The 22,769-nt window shown below is 40.8% G+C and overlaps 1 protein-coding gene across 2 annotated transcripts in view; it reads left to right on the forward strand.

Moving 5' to 3' along the window:
* Positions 1-274: 274 nt before the first annotated feature.
* The window catches only part of KIAA0319 (KIAA0319 ortholog), a 35,868-nt gene continuing 13,373 nt past the window's right edge, over positions 275-22,769 (forward strand). Inside the window, exons 1-13 of one of the 2 annotated variants that reach the window (XM_059851318.1) lie at positions 275-1,012; positions 8,276-8,459; positions 9,863-9,868; positions 10,609-10,707; positions 11,383-11,480; positions 11,859-11,946; positions 12,505-12,597; positions 13,208-13,340; positions 15,037-15,265; positions 17,616-17,739; positions 19,128-19,260; positions 20,195-20,343; positions 22,251-22,402. In XM_059851318.1, the coding sequence (XP_059707301.1) occupies positions 323-1,012; positions 8,276-8,459; positions 9,863-9,868; positions 10,609-10,707; positions 11,383-11,480; positions 11,859-11,946; positions 12,505-12,597; positions 13,208-13,340; positions 15,037-15,265; positions 17,616-17,739; positions 19,128-19,260; positions 20,195-20,343; positions 22,251-22,402 (2,178 nt within the window). In that variant the 5' untranslated portion in view covers positions 275-322. The remainder of the gene's footprint in view (positions 1,013-8,275; positions 8,460-9,862; positions 9,869-10,608; positions 10,708-11,382; positions 11,481-11,858; positions 11,947-12,504; positions 12,598-13,207; positions 13,341-15,036; positions 15,266-17,615; positions 17,740-19,127; positions 19,261-20,194; positions 20,344-22,250; positions 22,403-22,769) is intronic. The other variant, XM_059851311.1, reaches the window with a different exon arrangement.

Below are 22,769 nucleotides of genomic sequence, written 5' to 3' on the forward strand. Positions count from 1 at the left end.
GCACAGGAGTAAAAGGTATTTCTGCAAAATATGTCAAGGTCCTACACTGGAAAATCCTCCAAAGTGCAAATATTACTGCAAAAGGACATGCTTAAAAAGGTACTGGTGATGTTAGTGAAAGGAAATGAGCTTTTTTAAACAGGATACCACGTGTCTCTATCTTGAAAGCTATTTATGGTCACAGTAAACTATGTTATGACTTGGATGTAGTGCTGTGCCTTATGCTGGTGGTGTTGTTGCAGGTTCCAGTTGTGAGCAGTGCAGAGAAGGAGCCACATACTCAGGTGCAGTAATATCTCCCAACTTAGACACCACTAAAATCATGCGAGTTCCTCACGCTTTGTCAGTGTCTGACTGCATTGCAGCGTGCTGTGACCTCTCTGGTTGTGACTTGTCCTGGATGTTTGAACGGCGCTGTTACATCGTGAACTGCCAACACAAGGACAATTGTGAGCCTAAAAAAATTGAAACTGTCAAGTCCTACCTTACCTTTGTGCTGAGGCCTTCTCAGAGGCCAGCCTCACTGCTAGGGCTTGGGCAAGTGATCCCAAGCATGGTCCACTCTGTGGGACTCCAGAATGAGCCGTCAGAGGAAGTGAGTAGCCTGAAGAAGCTGTCTCTGCTTGGCAAAGATCCCAGCCTTGAGGAGATCCCTGAATACATTGATGATTATAAAGAGTTGGAGCAGGATCCCTTTCAGGTGGGCATCAAACAAGAGCAGAAGGACGGTATGGATTATGCTGACTGGGGCCTGATAGTGGCAGGTGAAAATGGCTTCAACTCTTCCACGGGTGATGATGGAGATAACCAGGAAGATTTTGCTGAAAAGAAAGGGGAGGCTGGGAAGGTGGAAAGCCTTCTGAATAAAAACAGCTCTGAACTGACTTCTGTCAATGAACACCCCACAGAGAGGTCATCCCTTCTGGATATTACACCACTCCCTGGGAAGACATTTGAAAGGGAAGCAGCAGTTCCACTCCTTTCACAACCTGAGGATGCTTTGCAAAAAGAGGTATGTTTGCCCCTAAGGAAGCAGGCTATGGTGAGGCTACTTGGCAATTATTTTAGTTTTCAAATCTTTGAAAATCTTAGGTTATTTCTTTATAGTATTACAACTCTCAAATGACTTGCAGTCGTGTTACCGTGTAGAAGAGGCTGAAGGGGATAGGATTGCCTTAAGAGACAGGCGAATCACTAAAGGACTTTTTTTTTTTTTTCTTTTTTTAATCAGATGATAAGGAGTTAAGTTCCCTTTAGGGTACTGTGAGGTTTCCTTGAAAGTGTACAAATGAGTGAACCTGGACCTGGTTACAGTGGTCTTCACTTCTGACCCCAGGTGACTCACTGGAAGAAGTTAGCAGAGCAGTACTACTAGACCCCTTGGTATCCAAAGGTCAGGATCAGGGAACATAAGCTCCTCCATCAATTACATTAGGCCTGCTTCATGGTTTCATGCTACTAATGCACATTGGTGTTACAGGTGTAAGTGCTGAGTTAATTTTTATAATGCTTTTAAAACATTAGAGGGGCATGGAACTTAAGGAGGGATGATAGCGGTTTTGGGCCATGATGTGCAGCAGCATAAAGTGGATGAGGTGTTTCTGTTCTCAGAATCCTTGAATCTGATAATTAGAAAAATAAGTTAATTGCCTAAAATCCATTACATAAGTCAGTATAAGTGAGGTGCACCTGTTCTCTGTTTACGTAAGTGCACCTGTTCTCTATTTATGCCAACTAGATTAATCAGTTGAGACTAAAGGGGCCTTGGTTTCTTAATAACAGGGAGGGTTCACTTGGAAAGTTTAAATAGGCTGTAAATTCAGCATTCCCTGGGTTTGACTCCCCTTGCCAGAGGAAAGAGGAAATTGATCCATTTTAGCTGACTTGCTCTAAATATCACAAGATTTTGTAACTAGCAAGTATCTCTTGCTGTAAAAATGGTAATTTATTGTTGTTACTGTAGGGAAGTAAAGTGCAAGCAGGTAAGAAAGTTGTGTGAAATCTGTGACAACTGCACTTCTGGGAGGGGATGACTGCTGCTGTGGAGAGCAGCAAGTAAAAAAGAAACAGATAAAAACTTCAGGTAACTGGAAGGAGCCTCCTATTAAGAGCCCTGGTCCTCATGGTGGATTTAAGACACCCCAGTACCTACTGGGAGGGCAAGAGAGCAGGACAAAATCTGTGCAGAAAATTTCTGAAGGTTGATGATAACTTCAAGAACGTTATTGCTTTGAGTTGCTTCCAAGAGTTGAGGAGAGACTCTGCTGGACCTCACCCTTGCAGGAAACAAATGATTGGTTAGGGATGCAGGCATGAGGTAGAAGCTCCTAAGATGGGCAGGAATAAGTGAGGAAGCAGGGTCACAACCATGGGCTGCAGTAGAACAGTCTTTGGCCGTTTGTGGGATCTGTTTGGAAGAATTGCAAGGGAAATTGCCCTGGAGTTAAGTGGGGACCATGACAGCAGGCTGCTTTTTGAGGACCTTCTCCTGTAGAGTCAAGGTAGCCTGTGACTTTTATGACTGAGTTAGTCTGGAGTGTATTGGCGCAAGTGAGAAGAGATTGGAACTCGTTTTCATGTGTATGGAAGAACACTTGACAGCAGAACAAGTGCTGTGGCAAGCTGAAAATTAGATACTGCTACTGCAAGCAGAATTGATGATGGGAGACTTGTTTTTGAAAGTTCTTTCCATGCATACTTCAAAATGGGCATAATTAACATGGGGGTTTAGGTGAGAAGACTAGATATTGGTTGTTTTTTTCTTAGTATGCAAAAAGTATTTATATATGTACATATGAAGAGTATGACACCAAAGTAGGCTGTCACTGCTAATAAAATTTAGAGTGACATTCTGTCATGCACTAGTGGTGCAGTTAGTTCTAGCACAGGGCAACAGCTGAGCTGGTTGGATGTCCATAAAGGACATCCAACCACTGCTATACTAAGCTCATCTCCCATATTTCCTTCCATCTGCAAGGGGAAACTTGCAAGCATCTTTTAGTTGCTGCCTCTGTAGTGTGATGGAAATCAAGCCACACCAAGAACCTGCAGCAGCTCTGTGCTCCACCATATTTATGCACTTTAGGAGTGCAGTAAGACTTGAAACTTGTTTCCATTGCATTTTGCTGTCTAATGAAGACCCATTAGCACAGTGCTAATCTTTAGCCAATTGTCAGGATCCCTGCTGACTGAACTGCTTATGCCGTGTACCTTAGAGGAGTCATAAAACTTCAAGTTCACCTAAACTATGTGTCAGAGCTGAGCAAGTTTGTTCCCTGCCTCTAAGGAACCATGTGAATACTATTTTACAAAAGTTGAGATTTCACATCCTGCAGCAGAGATAAATATATATGGCCAAGCCTACTTTGTAGATCTCTACTTTGATTTTCCCACCCCAGCCAGAATATAAAGATTTTGCTTTATCTTTTTACACTGACTGTAGATGTGAGTTTACTGTAAAGTGAAATGGAGAGAAACCTACTTGTCACTGGGACACAGAGTTATTTTTGTGTGATCTTTACATTATGCTAACATTATGCTAGCACAGCCACTGAAATTCCAATAAAAAGGCAGAGGAATGAGATTGCTGCTTTCCGTGCAGAAAGGATGAAATGCCAAACCTGGGTCAATCTTTAGCCACAGCTGATAATGATGCTGTACAACTGGTAAGACAAGTGAAGTTAGAAGGTGGTTGGGACGTGCTCTGTGAGCAGAGCTGTAGAAAGCATGTTAATGGGATAACATCAAAAGCTGTTCATGGCATGTATTGAGAAATGGCTCTAAAGGCTCTCTATTAATGTAAAGATAGAATCTAGGGAAGCAGAAGGGTTTCAGAAACTGCCAAAGTCTAAGTGACCTTTGTTTCCTAGGTGGGAATTCCTTTGAATTTAGACATATGTGGAGAAATGGAGATGATGAGTGGTTTTAGCAAATAGTTTTCCCTGATCTTCCCTAGAATCAGCTTCAGTCCAGACACATCTCCTGTCCCCTTCCTAGTCTCCACTCCCCTTCCTTTCACTGCAGATTATGCTCGTTTACTTTGATGAGGAAACAGGTGGCACAGGAGGTTGGGGTCAGTGCATGGCAGTCTCCTTTCTGCCACTTGTCATTTCTTTATCTTTCCTGCCACTGTTCCTTCCTTTTTGTTTCATCTGCACTGGTGTGGCTTCTCTGTGGGCCTCATTTCCCTGGGAGATGGCATGGAGTGCATGTTTCCACAAGGGTGTCTTCAGCCCTGTGCACAGTAATGTTTGCTTCCAGATGTTTCCTGTTGTGCATGCCCCCGCATCCTCCTGTGTCCCCTGCCCACAGTGGCTATTGCCTTTTTTTGACTAGGTTTGAGAGGTTATGGTGTTGGTGCATGGTGGCTTGATTCCATCCACTGCCAGAGTGGCTCCTGCAGCCACCTAAGCCCTGCCAGGTATACACAACACAGATTTTCAGCTTGGCTTCAAGATGAAAATTTTCTTTTTTTTTGGTTTTTCTGGTTTGGGAACTTTACTTGTGACCCTAGTGAAATAGAAGCTGCCTGTGGCATATTGTGGTGATAGGATTTCCTTCTTACGTGTCTCTTTTCTCCAGCAAGCAGATATTTTCATTAAATCTCAAATGGATTGTTTAGCACTTATTTGTGTTTCCTCCTGAAAAAAAGTTGGTTTTTGAAAACCAAATTTTGTTATGAAGGAAATCTTAAATTTTTACCCTGGATTAAAAATGCTGAGAGGTTTCCAAATAGTTTTTTCATTGGTATGTAATCCAAACAACCTCTCAAACTGTGGTGGTTTTCTATAGGTTATGAAAATATGAAGGTCTTAAAATCATGCTTGCTACTAAGTTTAATGAATTGCCCTTTTTATTGCACATTATACAATGTTTTTGTATCACCCTCTCAGTTCTGCCACAGCAATTCTATATCTCTGTTGCCAGATCTGTGCTGATGCACTCCCTTTTGCAGCTTCCAGACAAAGCTGTTTTGACAAGCCAGACAGAGCAAGGTGGCAAAAATGCAATTCCCTGTTTCCCTCCCTTCACAGTAGTCAGCAGGATGTGGTGTCAGGTGCTGTGTTCTTTGAGCAAGGACCTGCACAGAGATTTTAAACTGAGAAACCAACCAAACACAGACCTCTGGAGTCTGTGCCCTTGGAGCATCCCTGTCATAAATGCAGTCAAATGCAGGGAGTTTCTGTATGTGATTTGGGAGAGAGGATATGGGGTTTGTCACTTAAATGAGTCACCTGACTGTTGGGTTTACATCAGAGCTCAGAGGGATCTTATGGACTGTCAGTCTCTGGCAGCTCAATAACATGAGTGCATTCAGAAACCTGTGCAGAGTATGTGCTATCCAGCTGTCCAGATCAGAAATCTGCAGTGCTGCCCATCCTTGAAGTGAGATATCTGAAAAAAAATAATTTTCTTTTTAAATTTTCTAGTTAAAATTTCTTTTTAAAATTTCCAGGTAATTTCCAGCTGATCTGCTAAGCCAAATAAGGTTTTTAAGGTCTTAGCCAGAGTCTAGCTGCTGCTATGTTGATGCTGCAATGTGCCAAACATTTACTCAATAGATAAGGCCTGATTTAATTCTTGTGCTTATTGTATTTGCAGGGATAATGGTGCAGTCAAAATGCATAAATCTCTACCTAAGAAGCCTTAAGATGGCTGACAGACTCTATGTGGTGGTGAGCCTTTTAATGTCTGATTGGCTTGCCTTCAGAATTCATATTTAAGAGGTAGAATGCAGTTGAAAACATAGATGTTCATCTCTTGTTTTGGCTTTGTTTCAGTTTTGATGCCTGCAGAAGCTGAACAGTTCTGTTTGGTTAAAAATACATTGACTTGATCCATAGAGGATGTATAAAAGCCCTGAAAGATATTTTGATATTTAGATTTACCTTTCTTTCTATTTTGAAGTCCGTACTTCATGTTATATGGTTGGTCCTATTTTCTGTCGGAATTCTCAAGAGATTTGCACTCAAGTCAAACCCAGGGAACTGGAGGATGTGGGCCTTCGCCATTGGTGTGTTTGTATCAAGCAATAGTGGCTGTAAAAAAGGGTAAACACAAACAACCCCTGGCAGAACTGCCTATCAGACTCACTCCCAGAAAGAATTCTTTTTTTCCTTTAACTTTTACTTCCCAAGCTGGAATTTAGGTTAATCTTGCCCTCCACATCTGTTCCAGCAAATCTCTCAGTAACAGTTTCTGTCTGAACGCTTAATTTCTGATATTGTCCCTGTCCCAGTTGTCTGCTCTCTGCTGACATTTTTAGTTTGTCTTTTTGGCTGTGACACCGCTTCAGACACGACAGTGCCACAGGGCACCTTTTTTGACTGCAGTGTCTTGCCTAGGCTTGCTGACTGAAGTGATGTTTGGTGCCACTGCAGAAGAGGCACCCTGGAAAGGTACGTTTGAGGTGACTTTGTCTCCATCTGTCCTACAAAGCCATGATGGCTGCTTTTCAGCCACTAGATTGGCAAAGGATGAGGAGAGGAGAGAAGCCAAAGGAAGCTCAGGAAAGTAGACTTCCCTCAAATTCAGAAGGCAAAAGAACAATGTGGTTTGCCCAAGTGTGGGAAAAAAATCTTTTATAAAGATGAGGGGTGGACTGGGTATGTAAAGGAGACCTATCTTCAGGAAAGACCTTTTGCCAAGATGCAAAGCAGGATGGGCTTGAGGTTCTCCCTGTACATGATGCTGTCAAGGGTGAGACTACTGAAGGCACTACTTTATGAGAGCTGCAGCCCCTGATCCTGCTCTCAGTGTCCAGCTGCTCAGAGTACTGTCCGCATATGGAGCAGAGCTGGAGGTGTGACCACAAAGGTTTGTCTTATCTCTGTTATGAACTCACTCAAAAGTGCAGCTCTTGGTGTTGTCCTCAGGATCCTCAAGGGTGGGCAGCTGCAATCCCTGACACTGCACAGGGATTTGTTCTCTGTGTCCATTGTTGAAGGTTGAGATGGAGTTGCAGATGACTTCCGTGCTCTGTTTTCTTGTAGGCTGGGAAGGAACAGTTCCTGGCATTGCTTTCACATTCCCAGCTGTACAAGGAACTTTTGTCCTGTCCAGAAGGCAGGGCTGCTCTTATTTCCTAGGGAGGCAAACCCCAAAGGGAAAGTAGAGCACCTGAAATGCAAAGAGTAGAGAGTTGGGACTGTTCAGCCTTGAGCAGAGAGGGTTCAGGGGATTTTATAGATGTGTATAAATAACTATTATGGGTGTGAAGAAGATGGAGCCAGACTCTTCTCAGTGCTGTTCTGTGGCAGGATAAGATACAATGGACACAAAATGAAATACAGGTAATTTTATTTAAACACTAAACCCCATATTTTTTTCTGTGAGGATGCCCAAACATTGGAGGTTTTCCAGAGAGGTGGATTCTCTGTCCTTGGAGATACTCATATGCTGAATTTGGTCCTGAGCAGTCTGCTGTACCTGGCCCTGCTTTGGGGGTAGGGGCTGAACTGGGCTGCCTCCAGGGGTCCCTTTCCACCTCAGCTGTTTGTGATGTTAGTGTACACTTTGCCAACCTTCATAATCCTATTCTTCAGTTAATAGATGATGTACAAATAGTATTTTGCTGTACCTTCATATGCCAAACACAGTAGCCATAATTAGAAAAATGCTTTTCCCATATCATTGGATCAGAAATAAATCTTAAGAATATTAGGGAAAACCTGCTGGCCCATTGAGGGTAATGTGTCGTTGAAGGAAAAGATTAACCCAGTGCTGAGTTATTCGTGCCACCCTTGCCATGTCCTTTGGGGCAGTTCTGATTTACTAACAAGGTGAGGCAGTGCTGATTGATGACTGAAGTAGAGAGGTGTAGGGTGTTTTATTACTGTTGAGGAGATTAAAAGGCACAAGCAACTTGTGTACTGAGCAGATGTGAGAAGCAAGGACTCTGTTATGTTTGTGTATGGCACAAAGACAGTAATACCACAGAGACTCTCTGACATTGGCTTTTAAAGGTTTATGACTGTATTTAGAACTGTTGTACTGATTTTTTTTAATGTTTTGGTAACTGGTAGCATTAGTTGTATTCCAGGTTACCACATGACTGTTCTACATCTGAAACTTGGAAAATTATTAGCAATTGTTACAAACCTCGTTGGAAAAAAACCTAGTCCTTGTTCAGTGGGTATTCTGTATGTGAATAAAATCTAGTAACATAAATCACTAGGGTCATCCTACATGCTATTTAAAAAATGGCTTACCTCTAAATCTAGAAATGTGAAAAATGTCTCACAACAACTCTTTCCCTATAATTACTTTTTTTCAGGCTGCTGCACCTTCCTCTTCTTCAGATAAACCAGATTTTTCCCCAGGCATGTCAGAGAAAACCCAGACTCCCACAGTGGCCCCAGAGAATGCCACTGAAGGTGGGATCATGCTGCTTCCCACTAATGCTGCACCATCCAAGCCCATGCAGCTGTTTACACCACCTGCTAATGCTGCTAAAACAGGTAATTTTTCAACAGAGCTGGCAATCTGAGGGGTACCTGCAGACTGGACAGAGGGTGGGGATGACTTTTCTACTGTCAGGTTTCCAATCTGTTCTTAGTAAGAGCTCGTTCTTCATCCAAATGTTACATAATCCCACTTTAAACCTGTAGACCTACAGTAACACTGCAAACTGCAGACCCTGTAGTCACATAATTCTGAGGCAAAACCCTGACCAAGTCCACCGTTAGTGGGAAATGACAACTCAAGGAAATACAGCAAAGTAAAAAGCAGAGATTAAGACCTGTTTTAAATGTTTTAGTTTTGGGGTTTTTTTTTACTTTGTAAGCAATACATGAAGCTCTCTGGGGTTTCAGAGTAGTCTCTTGTAGCCATATTGTTGTTTTTGGTGTGACTCTTCAGAACACTGCTCCCTCTCAGAAACTCTACAGTAGAAGCCTATCCATAGTTGCCAGATACTATGCAGCAACATAGATGGGACCTGAGGAAGCTCAGCCCTTAACAGTGGAGAACATGGCCTTCAAATCCTGGGAAAAGAAAATTTTTCTCTAATTTCAAAACTGTGGGGAAGCTTATCACACTTACAGCTGCAGAACAATCGGTTTTATTTTGAAAAGGACTTCTGACTGCCATGTCTTCTGTAGTTATGTTAAATTCTGTGTGTATGTTCATGTATCTTCTTTCTCCTGCTGAGTTTTCTGCCTCCCTGTGCACACTGACAAAGGGTTAGAAGGACCACAAGAAGCAGAGAAGCATAGATGTGTGTTTTTATGCATTCCTATTGTACTGAGGGATGTGGAGAGCTAAGCCCTTTGCTTCCTGGTAGAGGAAGTCTGTTTTGGGACATTCTTGACACCCTCTACCAAAATGCAACCTGCCAGCCAGGACAGCAATAGAAGGTAAGAGGAAGAGATAAGCTACAAGTGATTCCTCTCTAAGACAGTGGATCATCATTACCATTGACTGTTGGCTAGGCAACTCTTTGTCCTCCTCCTGTGAAGGAGGAGGTTGAAGAGGGCCCAAAAAGGAGTTTGGAAGAAGCTGAAGGGAAGGTTGTAGTGAATCTCACAGTAGGTACTGCTTTATACAAGGATTGCTTAAAGTTTGTGTGTTCTCAGCCAGACTGTCTAGAAAGTCTCAGTGACAGTCCCTCCTTCTCTCTTTTGGCTATCACCCTCTTCTAGCCATTTTATTTTCATCTCATGTGAAGGTCCAAGTGCAAACCTTCACTCCACAGGTGTCTAGGGCAACTTCCATGATCAATTGTGAAGCCTTGGGTGAATTTAAGTATCAGTGACAGAAAGTGTGTTGTCAGTGTCTTCATTTCATCGTTTTAGACCCATCAGTTGCCACTTCTAAGTAGCTTCTTTGGCACCTCTTCTGAGTTTGGAAGTTGGACATTTAGATACTAGTGAATGCTGCTGTCAGAGAACTTCTGTTCTGTGGATTCCCGATATTAAAAGGAAGATATTTGAAACATTTGAAATACAGGACTAAGTCGTACTTTGGTATATTTCTTCTGGGGGCTGTTTTTGTGTACTTTGGCTTTTTTTGAAAGAGAAAAGTTTTCACAGACAAGGACTGGATAGCAAGTGGATTGAATGGGCAGTTCAGATAAGAAATAACCATTTGCCCTGCTATGCAAGTGGATTTCTTAAAAGGAACACAAGATGGACATTGGAACCTGCCTTGCAAGTGCCACATGAACATAGAAGTAGTACTTCTTGGTGAAGGAAAGTGTGGTAATAAAGTTCTACTATGATTTTTTTGTCTTCTGTAACTGTGTTTTTTTAATTCCTGCACTTCCAATTACTGAGAAAAATACATAAATCTTTATTCAGAGCATTGTTACCTCTGATATAAAGGAAGAAAGAGAATACTTTTCTCTGAAACAGAAGTAGGGAAGATGAAACATCATAGCTGGAGAAGAAAAAAAACTTTTGTCTGGTAAAAGATGAAGAAATCACAGTCATGATTAAATAGATCATTATTTTATAATGCATTAAGAATTTTTTTAAATTATTGCTGCCTGTTCTCTGTAGAGTACTTGTCAAATTTTACTTAATCCATTGCAAATAATATTTCACGATACTAAATTTATATCAGTTCCATCTGTTATAACATAGTGTACTCATCCTGTCTTATATGCAGTTAAAGAACTTACTGTGTCTGCTGGAGATAACATACAAGTGATGTTACCCAAAAATGAAGTTGAACTGAATGCCTTTGCGGTCCCACCACCATCTACAGGTGAGTTGAATGCCTTGGTATACAAGGAGATGCATACACTACGGATTTGTAAATGCAGACAGGTTCTGAGTTATGTGAACATCCACCACTTGGGATAAAACAATTTTTCTTATTTATAATACTGCCTCTTTTGTGGCTCTAACTGCAGAGAGATTTCCTCTGTTAGATTTTAAAGCGGAATTATTTTTAAGTGGCTTTTACTTTCAGAACCTGAACTTATTAGCCAGATGCTTCAATAGAAAGCCTGTAATTTCTACCAAAAGATGATGAGGCCTAGATTTTAGCATCTTGCTGTAAAGCTCAGGGGAGGCGGGAAAGTAGGTTTTGAATGCAACGTTTGCCTTAAAACTGCCAGCTTCTGAATTGCAGGAGCAAGTATAAGATGTTTCATAAGTAGCTATGTAAAATATGTTGGCTTCACATGAAGCTGGTTTTTGTGAAGAAGTTGATTATTTGTGAAGTCCATTACATTCTTGCTGCTTTACCAAGCACTGGAAGACACTGGGAGTTTAACATGTGGTCATACTGCTTCATTTTACAGGCTTAGGCAGTAGCAGTCATGATTTCGTCATATTGTAGCATTTTATCTGATGAGTGGTGAACTTGATTTCTTTGTTTTCTGGGCTTATCTTGAACACAAAACTGATTGCTCTTACGCTGTGTTATTGCTCTTAGAAACAGCCTACACATATGAGTGGAGCTTAATCAGTCACCCTGCTGACTATAGTGGGGAAATGGAGCGCAGGCACAGCCAGACTTTGAAGCTCTCTCATGTAAGTGAGCTGTAAGCTCAGGCTCATTTTGTTTGTGTGGTCCTTTCATAGAATTGTAACCTGTGGGGAAGGGCACCTTGATTCAAGGAGTTCAAATGGCTTCAAGCCATCCTGAGTCTCTTCACTTGTTTGTGCACCAAATTTATGCCAGTATCTTAGAGTGCTCTAATAATTTTTTAAGATAAAGTAAAAACTCCTCAGTGTTTGCTTCATATTCCCCAATTCCAGGCAGTGGCTAGTGGCCTTTTATGTATGTGTTTATAAAAGTCGTTTGAGGATTCCGACATCCATATTTACTCTTTATGATATGATTGTCAGATTTAAGCATACTTTTGTATAATTCAACATGTAACCCTATTTGTTCTGTATTTGTTTCAGTTATCAGTGGGACTTTATGCCTTCAAAGTGACAGTTTCTGGTGAAAATGCCTTTGGTGAGGGTTTTGTAAATGTCACAGTCAAACCAGGTAAATCAGTTGATTGATATAATAAATTTCTTCGACACAAGTACAGCATACTCATCAAACAGTCTCTCAGTTACTGTTTGTCAAGGACATCTGGCAGTCCAGTCATGCTGTTGTGTTTCATATCTTGGTGTCTAGAGGGGTTTTAAGAAAGTAGAGCTAAGGATCCTGCTCACTGTGTTTAAGTGCTCTCTAGTCTTTCCATCTCCTCAGGCAAAGCCTGAGATATCATCATGCCACCTTTCCTGGTCCTGTTCTCCAGCTAGGGACAGCAATCCTGCTGATCTGGCTCTGTCTGCAGGTTACAGTGCACAGCTCTGATCTGAATTACACCACGTAGGAGCACTGCAGTGGAACACTGCTGTGTCAGCACACTGCTCATCACTAACCTCTTCTTTGCCTTGTCCAAAAAGGACAGCAGATGCTGCAAAGCTGTGTCTCCTAAATTTAATCACTGGGGACTATTGATCTGTAGACTTAACATTAGTTTCGCCTGGGCTTTCAGTAACATTTTTTTTCTTCCCCTTTTTTTCTCCCCCCCCCCCCCCATCTTTCTCACAGCAGTCAGAATTAACCAGCCACCTGTTGCTGTTGCTTCACCCAAAGTGCAAGAAGTTTCCTTGCCTACAACTTCTACCTTCATCGATGGCAGTCGTATGTACTGGACCATGCTGTGCTTATATCCTGTATTTTTAATATACAGTTACAACATTATTGTTTGTCAATTTCAAGTGAAATTTCTTATTCTCACTCTTCTCAGAAGTTCCCTGAATAATGATTTATTTTGGGAATATGTGTCCACTTATAAATTATTTCAATAAATTAAAAAGTTATAAAACACAACCCTGCCCATGGAGATTGAGATGCAGAGTGTCAGAGACTGCTGCATCCAGACAGCAGCTACTCTTACAGCTTCTTCCTGTCCTGCCCAGAGAGTCTCTGTGCCAGTACAGCTGGGGCCGTAGAGAGCTGTCAAATAAGGTGTGATGAGGTGTTGTAACTGCAATCATAATCACTGAGTGCAAACAAGTCAGAATGTGTAGAGTCTGAGACTGATTTTTTTTTTTTAATTCATGTGTGTGATGAATTGTTTAGATAAATCATACCAAAGGTAACTTGGGATGACTCTGTGATTAATGAAGCTTGTTCAATTATATTTGTAGAGACAATTGTAGAAAACCAGTTAGGGCTGAACTTACGAATGACTTAAATATTCATTCCAGCAATTGCTACAAGAAACTGTGTTTTTCTTTAATGAATGTAGAAAGCATAGATGATGTGAAGATAGTGAGTTACCACTGGGAGGAAATTAAAGGTCCCCTGCGAGAGCAGAAGGCATCTGCTGACACACCTGTCTTGCACTTGTCTAATCTTGTTCCTGGAAACTACACCTTCAGGTACCTGCATGATTATTTTCTTGGAGGCTTATCTGTGATATCAGCTAAATTTTCATTTTTATTTTCTGTGCTCACATGTATCTCCTCAAGCAAAAGAACTTAATTTTTCTTCTGCGTACTGTTACTCTTCATTTTGCACAGTGGAGAAACATACAGAGTGATTTTATCAAAAAATGCTTGCAGTGATCCTTTATAACTCAAAATTACAGAAAGAAAGGTATCATAAATTAATTATGTCCCCACTTCCAGCAATAACAACTGTGACAGACTAATTTTTTTCCTAGCCTAGAAGCTGGCTAGTGCCCTGAATGAAACTATGAGTCAGGCTGTGAAAGTCATCCTCTGAAGGGTGGTGGTAGACAGAATAATATTGGCAGACTGGTCCTCACAAGACATTGTTATGCACTGATTTTACTAAGAGTCATTCTGTTCTTTATAAAAGCATTTACCTTGCTACTGGTTTCTTCAATTTATGCATTGTTAAAGCTGGGGGCTGCCCAGATAGTGGAAGCAATGTTTGTGTGGTTCAAGTGCTTTAATAAAAATCAGTCCTTTTTCTAAACTTTTTTTTACCTTAAAGCCCAGTCTATAGAGAAGCAGACTTCCCACTGACCCAGGCTGGGTTCTTTGGCTGTCAGTGGCTTGCCTATCAGTCAATATATTATGTTTTATCAGCAGATTGTTGAAGCCAGCATGCATATACATTAACTGTGTATGTACATTAACTGTGGTGCTTCACATAAGTTCCACCTAAAGTTTTACAGCTTCTGCTTCTTAATTCTGTATTTTTTATTGGAATTGTTCCATATCAGACAGTAGCAGAAATGAGTGTTAATTTTTTTCCATGTTAAAAAGGGCAGAGTCTGGCTTACAAGCAATGCTTCTAAGTGTATTCCAAACCCTAGGGAATTAAGAAGTCAATTGTTGCATCTCTGCACCTTTGAGGGAGGCTGACTTACCTGAACAAAAAAGTCCAGTGCCCTTTATACACATGGATGTGCACCCATTGCAAAATGTGCGTGTTCCTTAATGTCTGAGGTAATGAGCACTAGTTTTGTTCCTGCTCAGGTTCCCTTCCATCTGGTCAGCTATATGCAATTTTCATAAGAGAGGTGGATTACAGATTAGTTGGTCACCTTTGAAATTCCTGCAGTAGTCTCATTTTAAGATTATTTTGTGCTTCTGGGAGGCAGTAATGTCTGAGGTTTTTTAAAACCCTGTACATTTTTAGTTTTGTAACTTGACATTGATATTAAGCTCCATTAGAATTAGTAATGAAGAAATAATAAGTGAGGATCTGCTGTTCTATAAGCAGAACTTCTGAACATCCAGAGTAGTTTTAGATGTTTCTCTGTACTGTTTCACTATAGGTGATGAATAAAATCCCTGTTTTTTACTGAGTACATTTCTGAAAGAGTTTGTAGTGAATGGTGAAGTTACCATTGACAGCAGGTAAAGGGATTCGGAGTATCTAGGCTGTTTTTTTTGTTAAAGGTTGAAAGTTGTCTTTGTAAAGTTTTCTGAATTTCTTTGCTGCCTTAGTTGAGGGGTATGTGTGTCTGAAGCAGAAGTTCATATCATATAATCATTGGCTTTTGTTTTGGTGGTGTTTGAAAAAGTGCCAGAAAAAGATTAATATTTCAATTTAGAAGTTGGCAGAAGTTAATCTTAACAGATACTGTTTTTCCTGTTGTAGACTCACAGTGATTGATTCAGATGGAGCAGCCAACTCCACCATCGCATCTCTGACTGTCAACAAGCCAGTGGATTACCCACCTATTGCTAATGCAGGACCAAATCAGGCAGTCACTTTGCCCCAGAACTTCATCACACTGAATGGAAACCAGAGCAGTGATGACCATGAAATTGTCAGCTATGAGTGGTCACTTAGTCCCAAAAGTAAAGGCAAGGTTGTAGCAATGCAGGTATGTGTATTTCTCCTTTCACAGGATTGAAAAGCTCTTTTATCTTTGTCTCTAAGATGAGCAAACACATACCTAAGTAACTGCTCAGAAGTACTGAAATACCTAGAGTTTTGTTACTATTTTTTTGTTTTTCTCTGACATGTTTTTCTCAGCTCTTCTTTTAGATACTGCTTTTAATTCCTTTTCATTTTTTTTTTTTTAATTATCTGGGGCCAAACAAACTTGCTTGTTCCCTGGTGGTTTGGAAAGACTTCAAGATCACATTGTCAGTGCTTGAACCCTAGAAGCTGTTTCACAGACTCCCATCTTTTGAGGCTCTGGGCAGGCTGAAAACTGGTTATAGGAGAATGTAGGGACAGTCAGAGTTTTCTTGTAACACTTTCTCCTGGAAAGAGTAAAACTCAAATAGAAACTTCATTTTCTGAGTGAAAGATGACAAAACATTTTGGTGGTGTTTATGCAGCCATGCTTTGGGGTGGATTTTTATCCTCACTAAAACATGGGTTTCCAGTGAGGGCTTACAGAATTTATTCTCTTATTTTCATGACTGTTTCTGTTGTTGTTGTTTTGTTTTTTTTTTTTAATCTGAGAAGTTAATAAATATTTTCATTGGACTTGCATTTGTTATGTTGGAGACTCTTACAGCTCTGTAGGCAGTTGAGATAATTAATGTAATGAATCCAGCTGAAACTCAGGAGCCATTTTTTATGAGACTTGATTTCTGCCATGTTGGCAAATGCTTTAGACCTTCAGAACCGAAAAGAGATCACTGTAGATGTGTTTTGGAAAGAAGTAATGTTATTAATGCAAGACTACAGTGTAGAGGAAATTAAAAATTATGGAAGGACTTACAGCATGATGACTTTTTCTCATCATTCACCAAGACAAAAACTTCCGAAAAGCACCCAAGCACCCAACTGAACTTGTAGTTTTTGAGAGCTGTTCAATCTTAAAGCAACCTTTCTGAAGGAAGGGAATGACTGCTCGAGATATCCAATGGATTCACTGGGTATTTAATGTGGAAATGCAAGTGTATGTTACAGTTTCTTTTCAACAGACTAGTAATCTTTTTCATGTACCTGAAGCTGAGGATCAGAGAATCGTAGAATGGTTTGGGTTGGAAGGGACATTGAAGATCACCTTGTTCCAACACCTTGCCATGGGCAGGGATGTCACTCACTAGACCAGATGGTTCAGGGCCCAATCCAATTTGGCCTTAAACAGTTCCAGTGATGGAGGATCCACAGCTTCTGTGGGCAACCTGTGCTGGTGCTTCACCACCTTCTGAGTAAATAATTTCTTTTAATATCTAATCTACACCTGCCCTCTTTCAGTTTGAAACTATTCCCTCTTGTCTTGTCATTATCTGCCCATATAAGAAGTCCCTCTCCCTCCTTTTATAAGCCCCCTTTAGTACTGGAAGACTGCAATGAGGTCTCTCCAGAGCCACCTTTTCTCCAGGCTGAACGACCCCAGCTTTCTCAGCCTTTTTTTTGGAGAGGTGCTCCAGCCCTCTGACCCGTCTTCATGTCCCTTCTTTCAACCATGCCAGAGGATGCTGGTCTGTGGTGTATTATGTGATATCCACTGTTAGAGTGCAATGTAACAAGTACCTCTGCTGGTTAGTTAATAGTTTATCAAGTCTCTGTTCTTATCATCATCTTTATCCAAACGAAAAAAAGAAAACCAAACCTATTTGCATTATGATTTGGTATTCCTCATATGAAAGATGCCACAAATGTTCCTTTTATTAGCAAAAGGACCTATAGCTGGGCCGAGTCATTTTATGACTTCTATAGGTATCAGCAAATGCTGCTGGAAGAGTAAACTCAGAACAGAGTTGTCTTGTTTAATATGGGGGGTTTTTCCATAACCCTCTTTGTCTGGGTTCAAGTCAAGCTTGGTTTTGCATTTAACAGTTTTTATAAGTTCTAAAGGATGTCATTATGTTTGTTTTTAAAATATCCCTATGGAAATGGAATAAGCTGTAGGAATTTTCATCAGTGTTTAATTTCCTAATTGAGAATGGTAGTGTTCCATGTGTTTCACAGTAATTGTTGTGGAGATGTGGTGTATGCAGTTGTTATACCAACAGAAGAAAATAGGATTTATTGCCTATAGATACTTCTCTGGATTGGTAGGAAGAGTTGGAATAGCGAACACATTACCTCTGTCTGTGCACCAAATTTTAAGCCTCCTCTTTATCTGCAAGGTGCATAAACTCCTTGCTCAAACAGTATATTTGTGACTTTAAGCATTTCTTTTTCCTTACATTTGCTCTGTAAGACCTTTCATTACCCACAACCCTTTCTGTTTAATCTCGTGCTGTGTCCTTGGCGATGCTGCGAAGGGAGTGCGGACGCCGTACCTGCAGCTCTCTGCAATGCAGGAGGGAGATTACACCTTCCAGCTGACTGTGACAGACTCTGCGCGGCAGCGCTCCACGGCCGAGGTGACGCTGATCGTGCAGCCTGGTAAGTCAGTGCAGGCGAGTCTGGCTCCCTCAGGGCTGGCCCAGCCTGCTGCCTTGGCTCTGGGGTCCAACACCTCCTCTCCCCACATTCTACCACTGATATGGCAGCCCAGGTGCCTGGTATCCCTGGAACAAGGACTTGTCCACCTCCATTTTCTGTCAAAGCAGGCAGTTAAGTGTAGAATCAAATGTAAAATCAAATAAAATCCAGGTGGTGATCCTGAGGGCTCACACCAGCCTGGTTCTGTAAGGCAACAGAGGTCTGTTTGCATCTGCTTCTAAAACCCAAATTGTAGCTCTTGCGTTTAATGTCCTACAGAGTCTGTTTTGAAAGCTGCTCAGAGTATCAATCAGTGCTTTGCTCAGTTTTCATATTGTTTTGCAATTCTCCTGCAAGAGTCCTTGTGTGATTTGAATTCACTTAAACAAATTGCATTGTGTTTCCCAGGAAGAAGTGTCAACCAAGGACTTTTCAAAAACTGCATCTTTCACATGTTTATTTAGGATTGGGAGCCAAATGATGAATAAGCCGAAATGATCTGGGCCTCATGTGATTTTTTTTTTTTAATGCCTTTTTTTTTTCACAGTATGTTTGCCTTTTACATCCACAGTAGCTTTTTCTGCCCCTGTGCAGGTCTCACATTCCACCATGGGGAAATGTTTTATCTTCCTGTTACTGCTTAATATACATCCTTTGTAGATTATCCCTTCTGGGGCAACTTTACAGCAGTCATTCACTGCAGAAACAAGAACATGAATTGAAAGTGTGGTGTGTGGTGGTGCCTTTTAGAACCTGTTATAGTGTGGAGTTGAAAGATGCTATTGCTAAAGTCAGGCTCAAGGGTAAATGAAAATGCAGGAATGTGCAGGTAGTGTTGCCAGTTTTACCATGTCACAAAAGCAGAGGCTGAAAACAGAGTAGCAGGTTATATTTCTTCACTAAATTTTCTAAGGCTCTCAATTGGCATTAACTCAGTGGCCTTGAGCAGCAGACAGAATGGGTCAGTATCTTCTCTGAGGGCAAAGAATCATATTTGTGTGGGAGGTTTTGAAAGGGGTGGACTGGTAGAACCAGGAGAATGCCCCACCACCACTACTCACGTTTTATGACATTTCATATAGTGCATTGAGCATGCAGCAAGATTTTTGGGAGTGTGACTGTGCCTTTAGATAGGACTATGAAAAAGGGAAGTACTTGCTGTGGGATTTGGCTTGCTGCAGAGCAGAACCTCCCTCTCACGTGCTGGCTTTTGCATGTCATACTTGTGGTTTGTACCTTTTTGTGCCAATATATCAAATTTTTATTAAAATACCCTATGTAAAATCTGATTGGCAAGCCTTGCCAGTGACTACCTCGAAAATGTCATACACTAAATACTAATTTTGCAGAAAATAACAGTCCTCCAGTAGCAGTGGCTGGCCCTGACAAGGAGTTGACCTTTCCAGTAGAAAGTGCTACACTGGATGGAAGCAAAAGCCAAGATGACCAAGGCATTGTCTTCTATCACTGGGAAAATATCAGGTATCAAAAGATTTTACTAATCCTCAGTAAAATAGAGAACAAAGTGAAAATGGTTGAGTCTAGAGCCTCTTATCCAATTTTGTTGAATGATGAATCATGAATTATGTTTGAAAAGTGTTTTCAGGACAATCCCACTTGGGTAAGTAATAGTATAAGAAATAGCAATTTTAAGCTGAACTTGAAAACTCAGACAGTCTCTGCCCATGTTTTGCAATGTTTTGCAAGGCCTCATTTTAAGGCCTACTTTTATAAAATTTAAGAGAAAATGACAGGAACTTTTGTGTCTCCTGTTAAAAAGCAAGTAGCAGATTTGGGTTGCATCCTGTAATATACAAAGTTTTTCCATTTGTGCTCAGAACTAGGGTTTCTCAGTCACTTGTTTATTTAGAATAAAGTGTCAGTCACTTTGCCCTGAACTTCCAGTAGTGAATGACTAAATCACTCTTGAATGATAATTGAAAATATTTTACAAAAGCTTATAACTGTATGTTTATGTGCAAACCTAATTGATCCTTAATAAAAGGGCAAGGTATTTTAGCTCCTGTAGCTATTGTACCTGGTACAGGAAGAGGTCTGCTGGCAGACAGTACAGGTTGTGAGTGTCTCTTAGAGCAATATAATTTGCATGAAGTAGCTATTAGTTATAGTTCTGTTTTCATGCTCTCATGAGATAGAACCGTGGTGAGGTTGAACTTCTGGGGGGTGTTTTCTACTCTTCTGATAGGTGGGAATGTGTGCTTGGGTGCTTTGAATGTCTTGAAAAAAGGCATTAAGGAGTTCTCTAAACTAAACTCATGTCTCAAATGGTTCTTTAGCCATCAGTGCTTACAGCAGTAGTAGACTATAACACACAAAATCAAAAGGCCTGAGCAATGCTGCTGAACTCAGTTTGGCTGGCTGGGCACAATTATTTTTGTGAGATGTTTTGTTTCAGTGGACCAAGTTCTGTACAGATGGAAAACGCTGACAAGGCAATAGCAACTGTGACTGGTCTCCAGGTTGGTACCTATCACTTCAGGCTGACTGTGAAAGACCAGCAGGGCTTGAGCAGTGCATCTGTGCTCTCCATTACTGTGAAGGAAGGTAAGCCTGGCTGCTGCCTCCTAGGGCATGGTGGGCAACTGAACACTTCATTCAGTAGCTGATGAAATGTGAAGGAAATCAGAACAGAAAGGTGTAACATATTCATTGTTATATTTCAATTGTGTTTAAGAAAACAGCTCTTTTGTAGTGAAGTAGTATTAATTAATTTCCTTTGAAGAATTAATTTCCTTTGTTGCAAGCTGTTTCAATGTTCAATATATGCAAAATTGTTATAAACATGCTCCAAAATAATATTTTTTGACAATTGTATGTCTACATCATTAAGAAGATATGTTTTTATTTTATCTTTGAAATTAAGCTTTGAGCAGAAAAGCAGTTTTACTGTGGATTTTAAAATAACATCCAAGAAGTAACATCTCAGTGAACCAAGTTCCACTTAAAAATTTAATATTAAAAGACCTGGATTGTTTGTTTTGTTGTTTTGTTTTTGTTTTTTATGGTGTGTTCTTGTGGTGGGTTTGGTTTTGTTGGGGTTGTTGTTTTTTGGTTTTTTTTTTTAATTATACAGAGAAACCGGTGCTGTAGTGTGGGGTATTTGTGGGGTATTTTACAGTTTGTGGGTTTTTTTCCCAGCATGCAAGCTGTAGAAGAGGCTTTAGGATAATCACAGTATCATTGAGTGGTTTGGGTTTGGAGGGACCTTGAAAATCATCTTGTTCCAAACCTCCCGCCATAGGCTGGGACACCTTCCACTAGACCAGGTAGCTCAAAGCCCCATCCAGTCTGGTCTTGGACACTTCCAGGGATGTGTTGACTTCAGCAAGCCCAGGATGCAGTTGGCTTTCTGGACTGCAAGTGCACATTGCTGGGTCATGCTGAGCTTCTTGTCAGACAACACCCCAAGTCCTCTCTTCAAGGCTTAGAGGCATTATGCTGACTACTCCCAATTCAGTCTCTGCCCAGCTTATACTTGGGATTGGCTTTGCTGTGACCCATGTGCATCTTAGACAAAAAGCTGGACTTTGTTTTACTTATGTGCAACATTGCTTGAACTATTTCAGAGTTTCAGTTTGTGTTCAGTTAGAAGTATGTGGCAACAGCTCTGCCCAAATGTGTCCATGGTCTTGTTTGTGCTGTGAAGTGTGGCCACATTAAGTTCTGTCTACAAGTGCAGGTTTGATATTAAAAATACACAGTTTTCCAATAACCGAGTTTAGTCAACTGATTTTATTTGGAAGAGACACAACCCTGTGCTATTAACAGACAACGCCCTTGAGATCTGCCCAGGATTTAATTATTTATGTCCAGCTCTTTGTGTACAGTGAGGTATTTCACTCAGCCCCACAGCTTCCTTGAGCCCTGGCTTACTAGTTGTGTTCTGAAAAAAAATCAGTGATGTCTAGTTTCTGAAAAGAGAACAATTTAGTCTTTCTTTAGCTTTTTTTCACCGTATGCCCAATGCATGCCTTAGTTTCACTGCTAGTGGTGAGCAAAAAACATTTGGGAATTAGATTTACTCTTAAGTTTCCTGATTGCATTTTTCCTAAATACTGGCATTTTGAAGATACAAGATCTTGCACAAGCTTCTATTGGGTAATAAGTGATTTTCCAGATGAAAAGGTCCCAGCATGGTGATCTCATGCTGTGCTGTGTTTCTAAGTAGGCAGAAAATCTTTTTGCTTGACTGAGAAGATCTGATGCTTAAGTTATTGTGAGACTATAAATAGAATATCCCACAATGCTTTTTGAAAAATATCTTTCTCCTCAACTGCATTATGTTCAGAGCCAGATTTTGTATGCCCACTCATCCTTTCCTTGTAGCTTTGATATGAGGTTCTGCTGTTACTGTCTATAATCGTCAGGTAAAGAATTGCAGTGTGGGTGTATTGGCAATGGCATGTCACATGTTTTGAAAGCAAATCCATCTCCACTATTTTTATGGCTAGAAAACAACAGTCCACCCCGGGCACATGCTGGTGGGAAGCGCGTTCTAGTGCTTCCAAACAACTCTGTTACCTTGGATGGCTCAGGGTCTGCTGATGACCAGGGGATTGTGTCATATTTGTGGATTCGGGATGGTCAAAGCCCAGCAGCTGGGGTAAGTTTCTTGAAAGTTGTAACATAATTTGGCTTTTGTTATGCACGTAACTGCAGCAGGGAGAGCAGATATGACCCATAAGATGCTGTCAGGTGTGCTGCCTGTTTCTAGTTTGTCTCTCCTGCTCTCTGTAGTGCTGTGGTTCAAGAGGCTGGTGATATTTTTTCAGTACAGCTAGAGAATATAGTAGCTAAGGACTGCAGCAATGCAGAGTAATTGGTGATAGTATGAAGCTAATGTGTTTGAGAGAAAAATAAACTCTGAAATCCAGATATTTCAAAGGAGGAAGAGTCTGAGAGAGCAAGTACCAATAAAGATTAAGGAATCCTGCCTGGTAGCATATGAGGTAAAGTTTAAGGTTAAAATG

This window comes from Haemorhous mexicanus, chromosome 1, assembly GCF_027477595.1.
Source record: "Haemorhous mexicanus isolate bHaeMex1 chromosome 1, bHaeMex1.pri, whole genome shotgun sequence".
Classification (NCBI taxonomy): Eukaryota; Metazoa; Chordata; class Aves; order Passeriformes; family Fringillidae; genus Haemorhous; species Haemorhous mexicanus.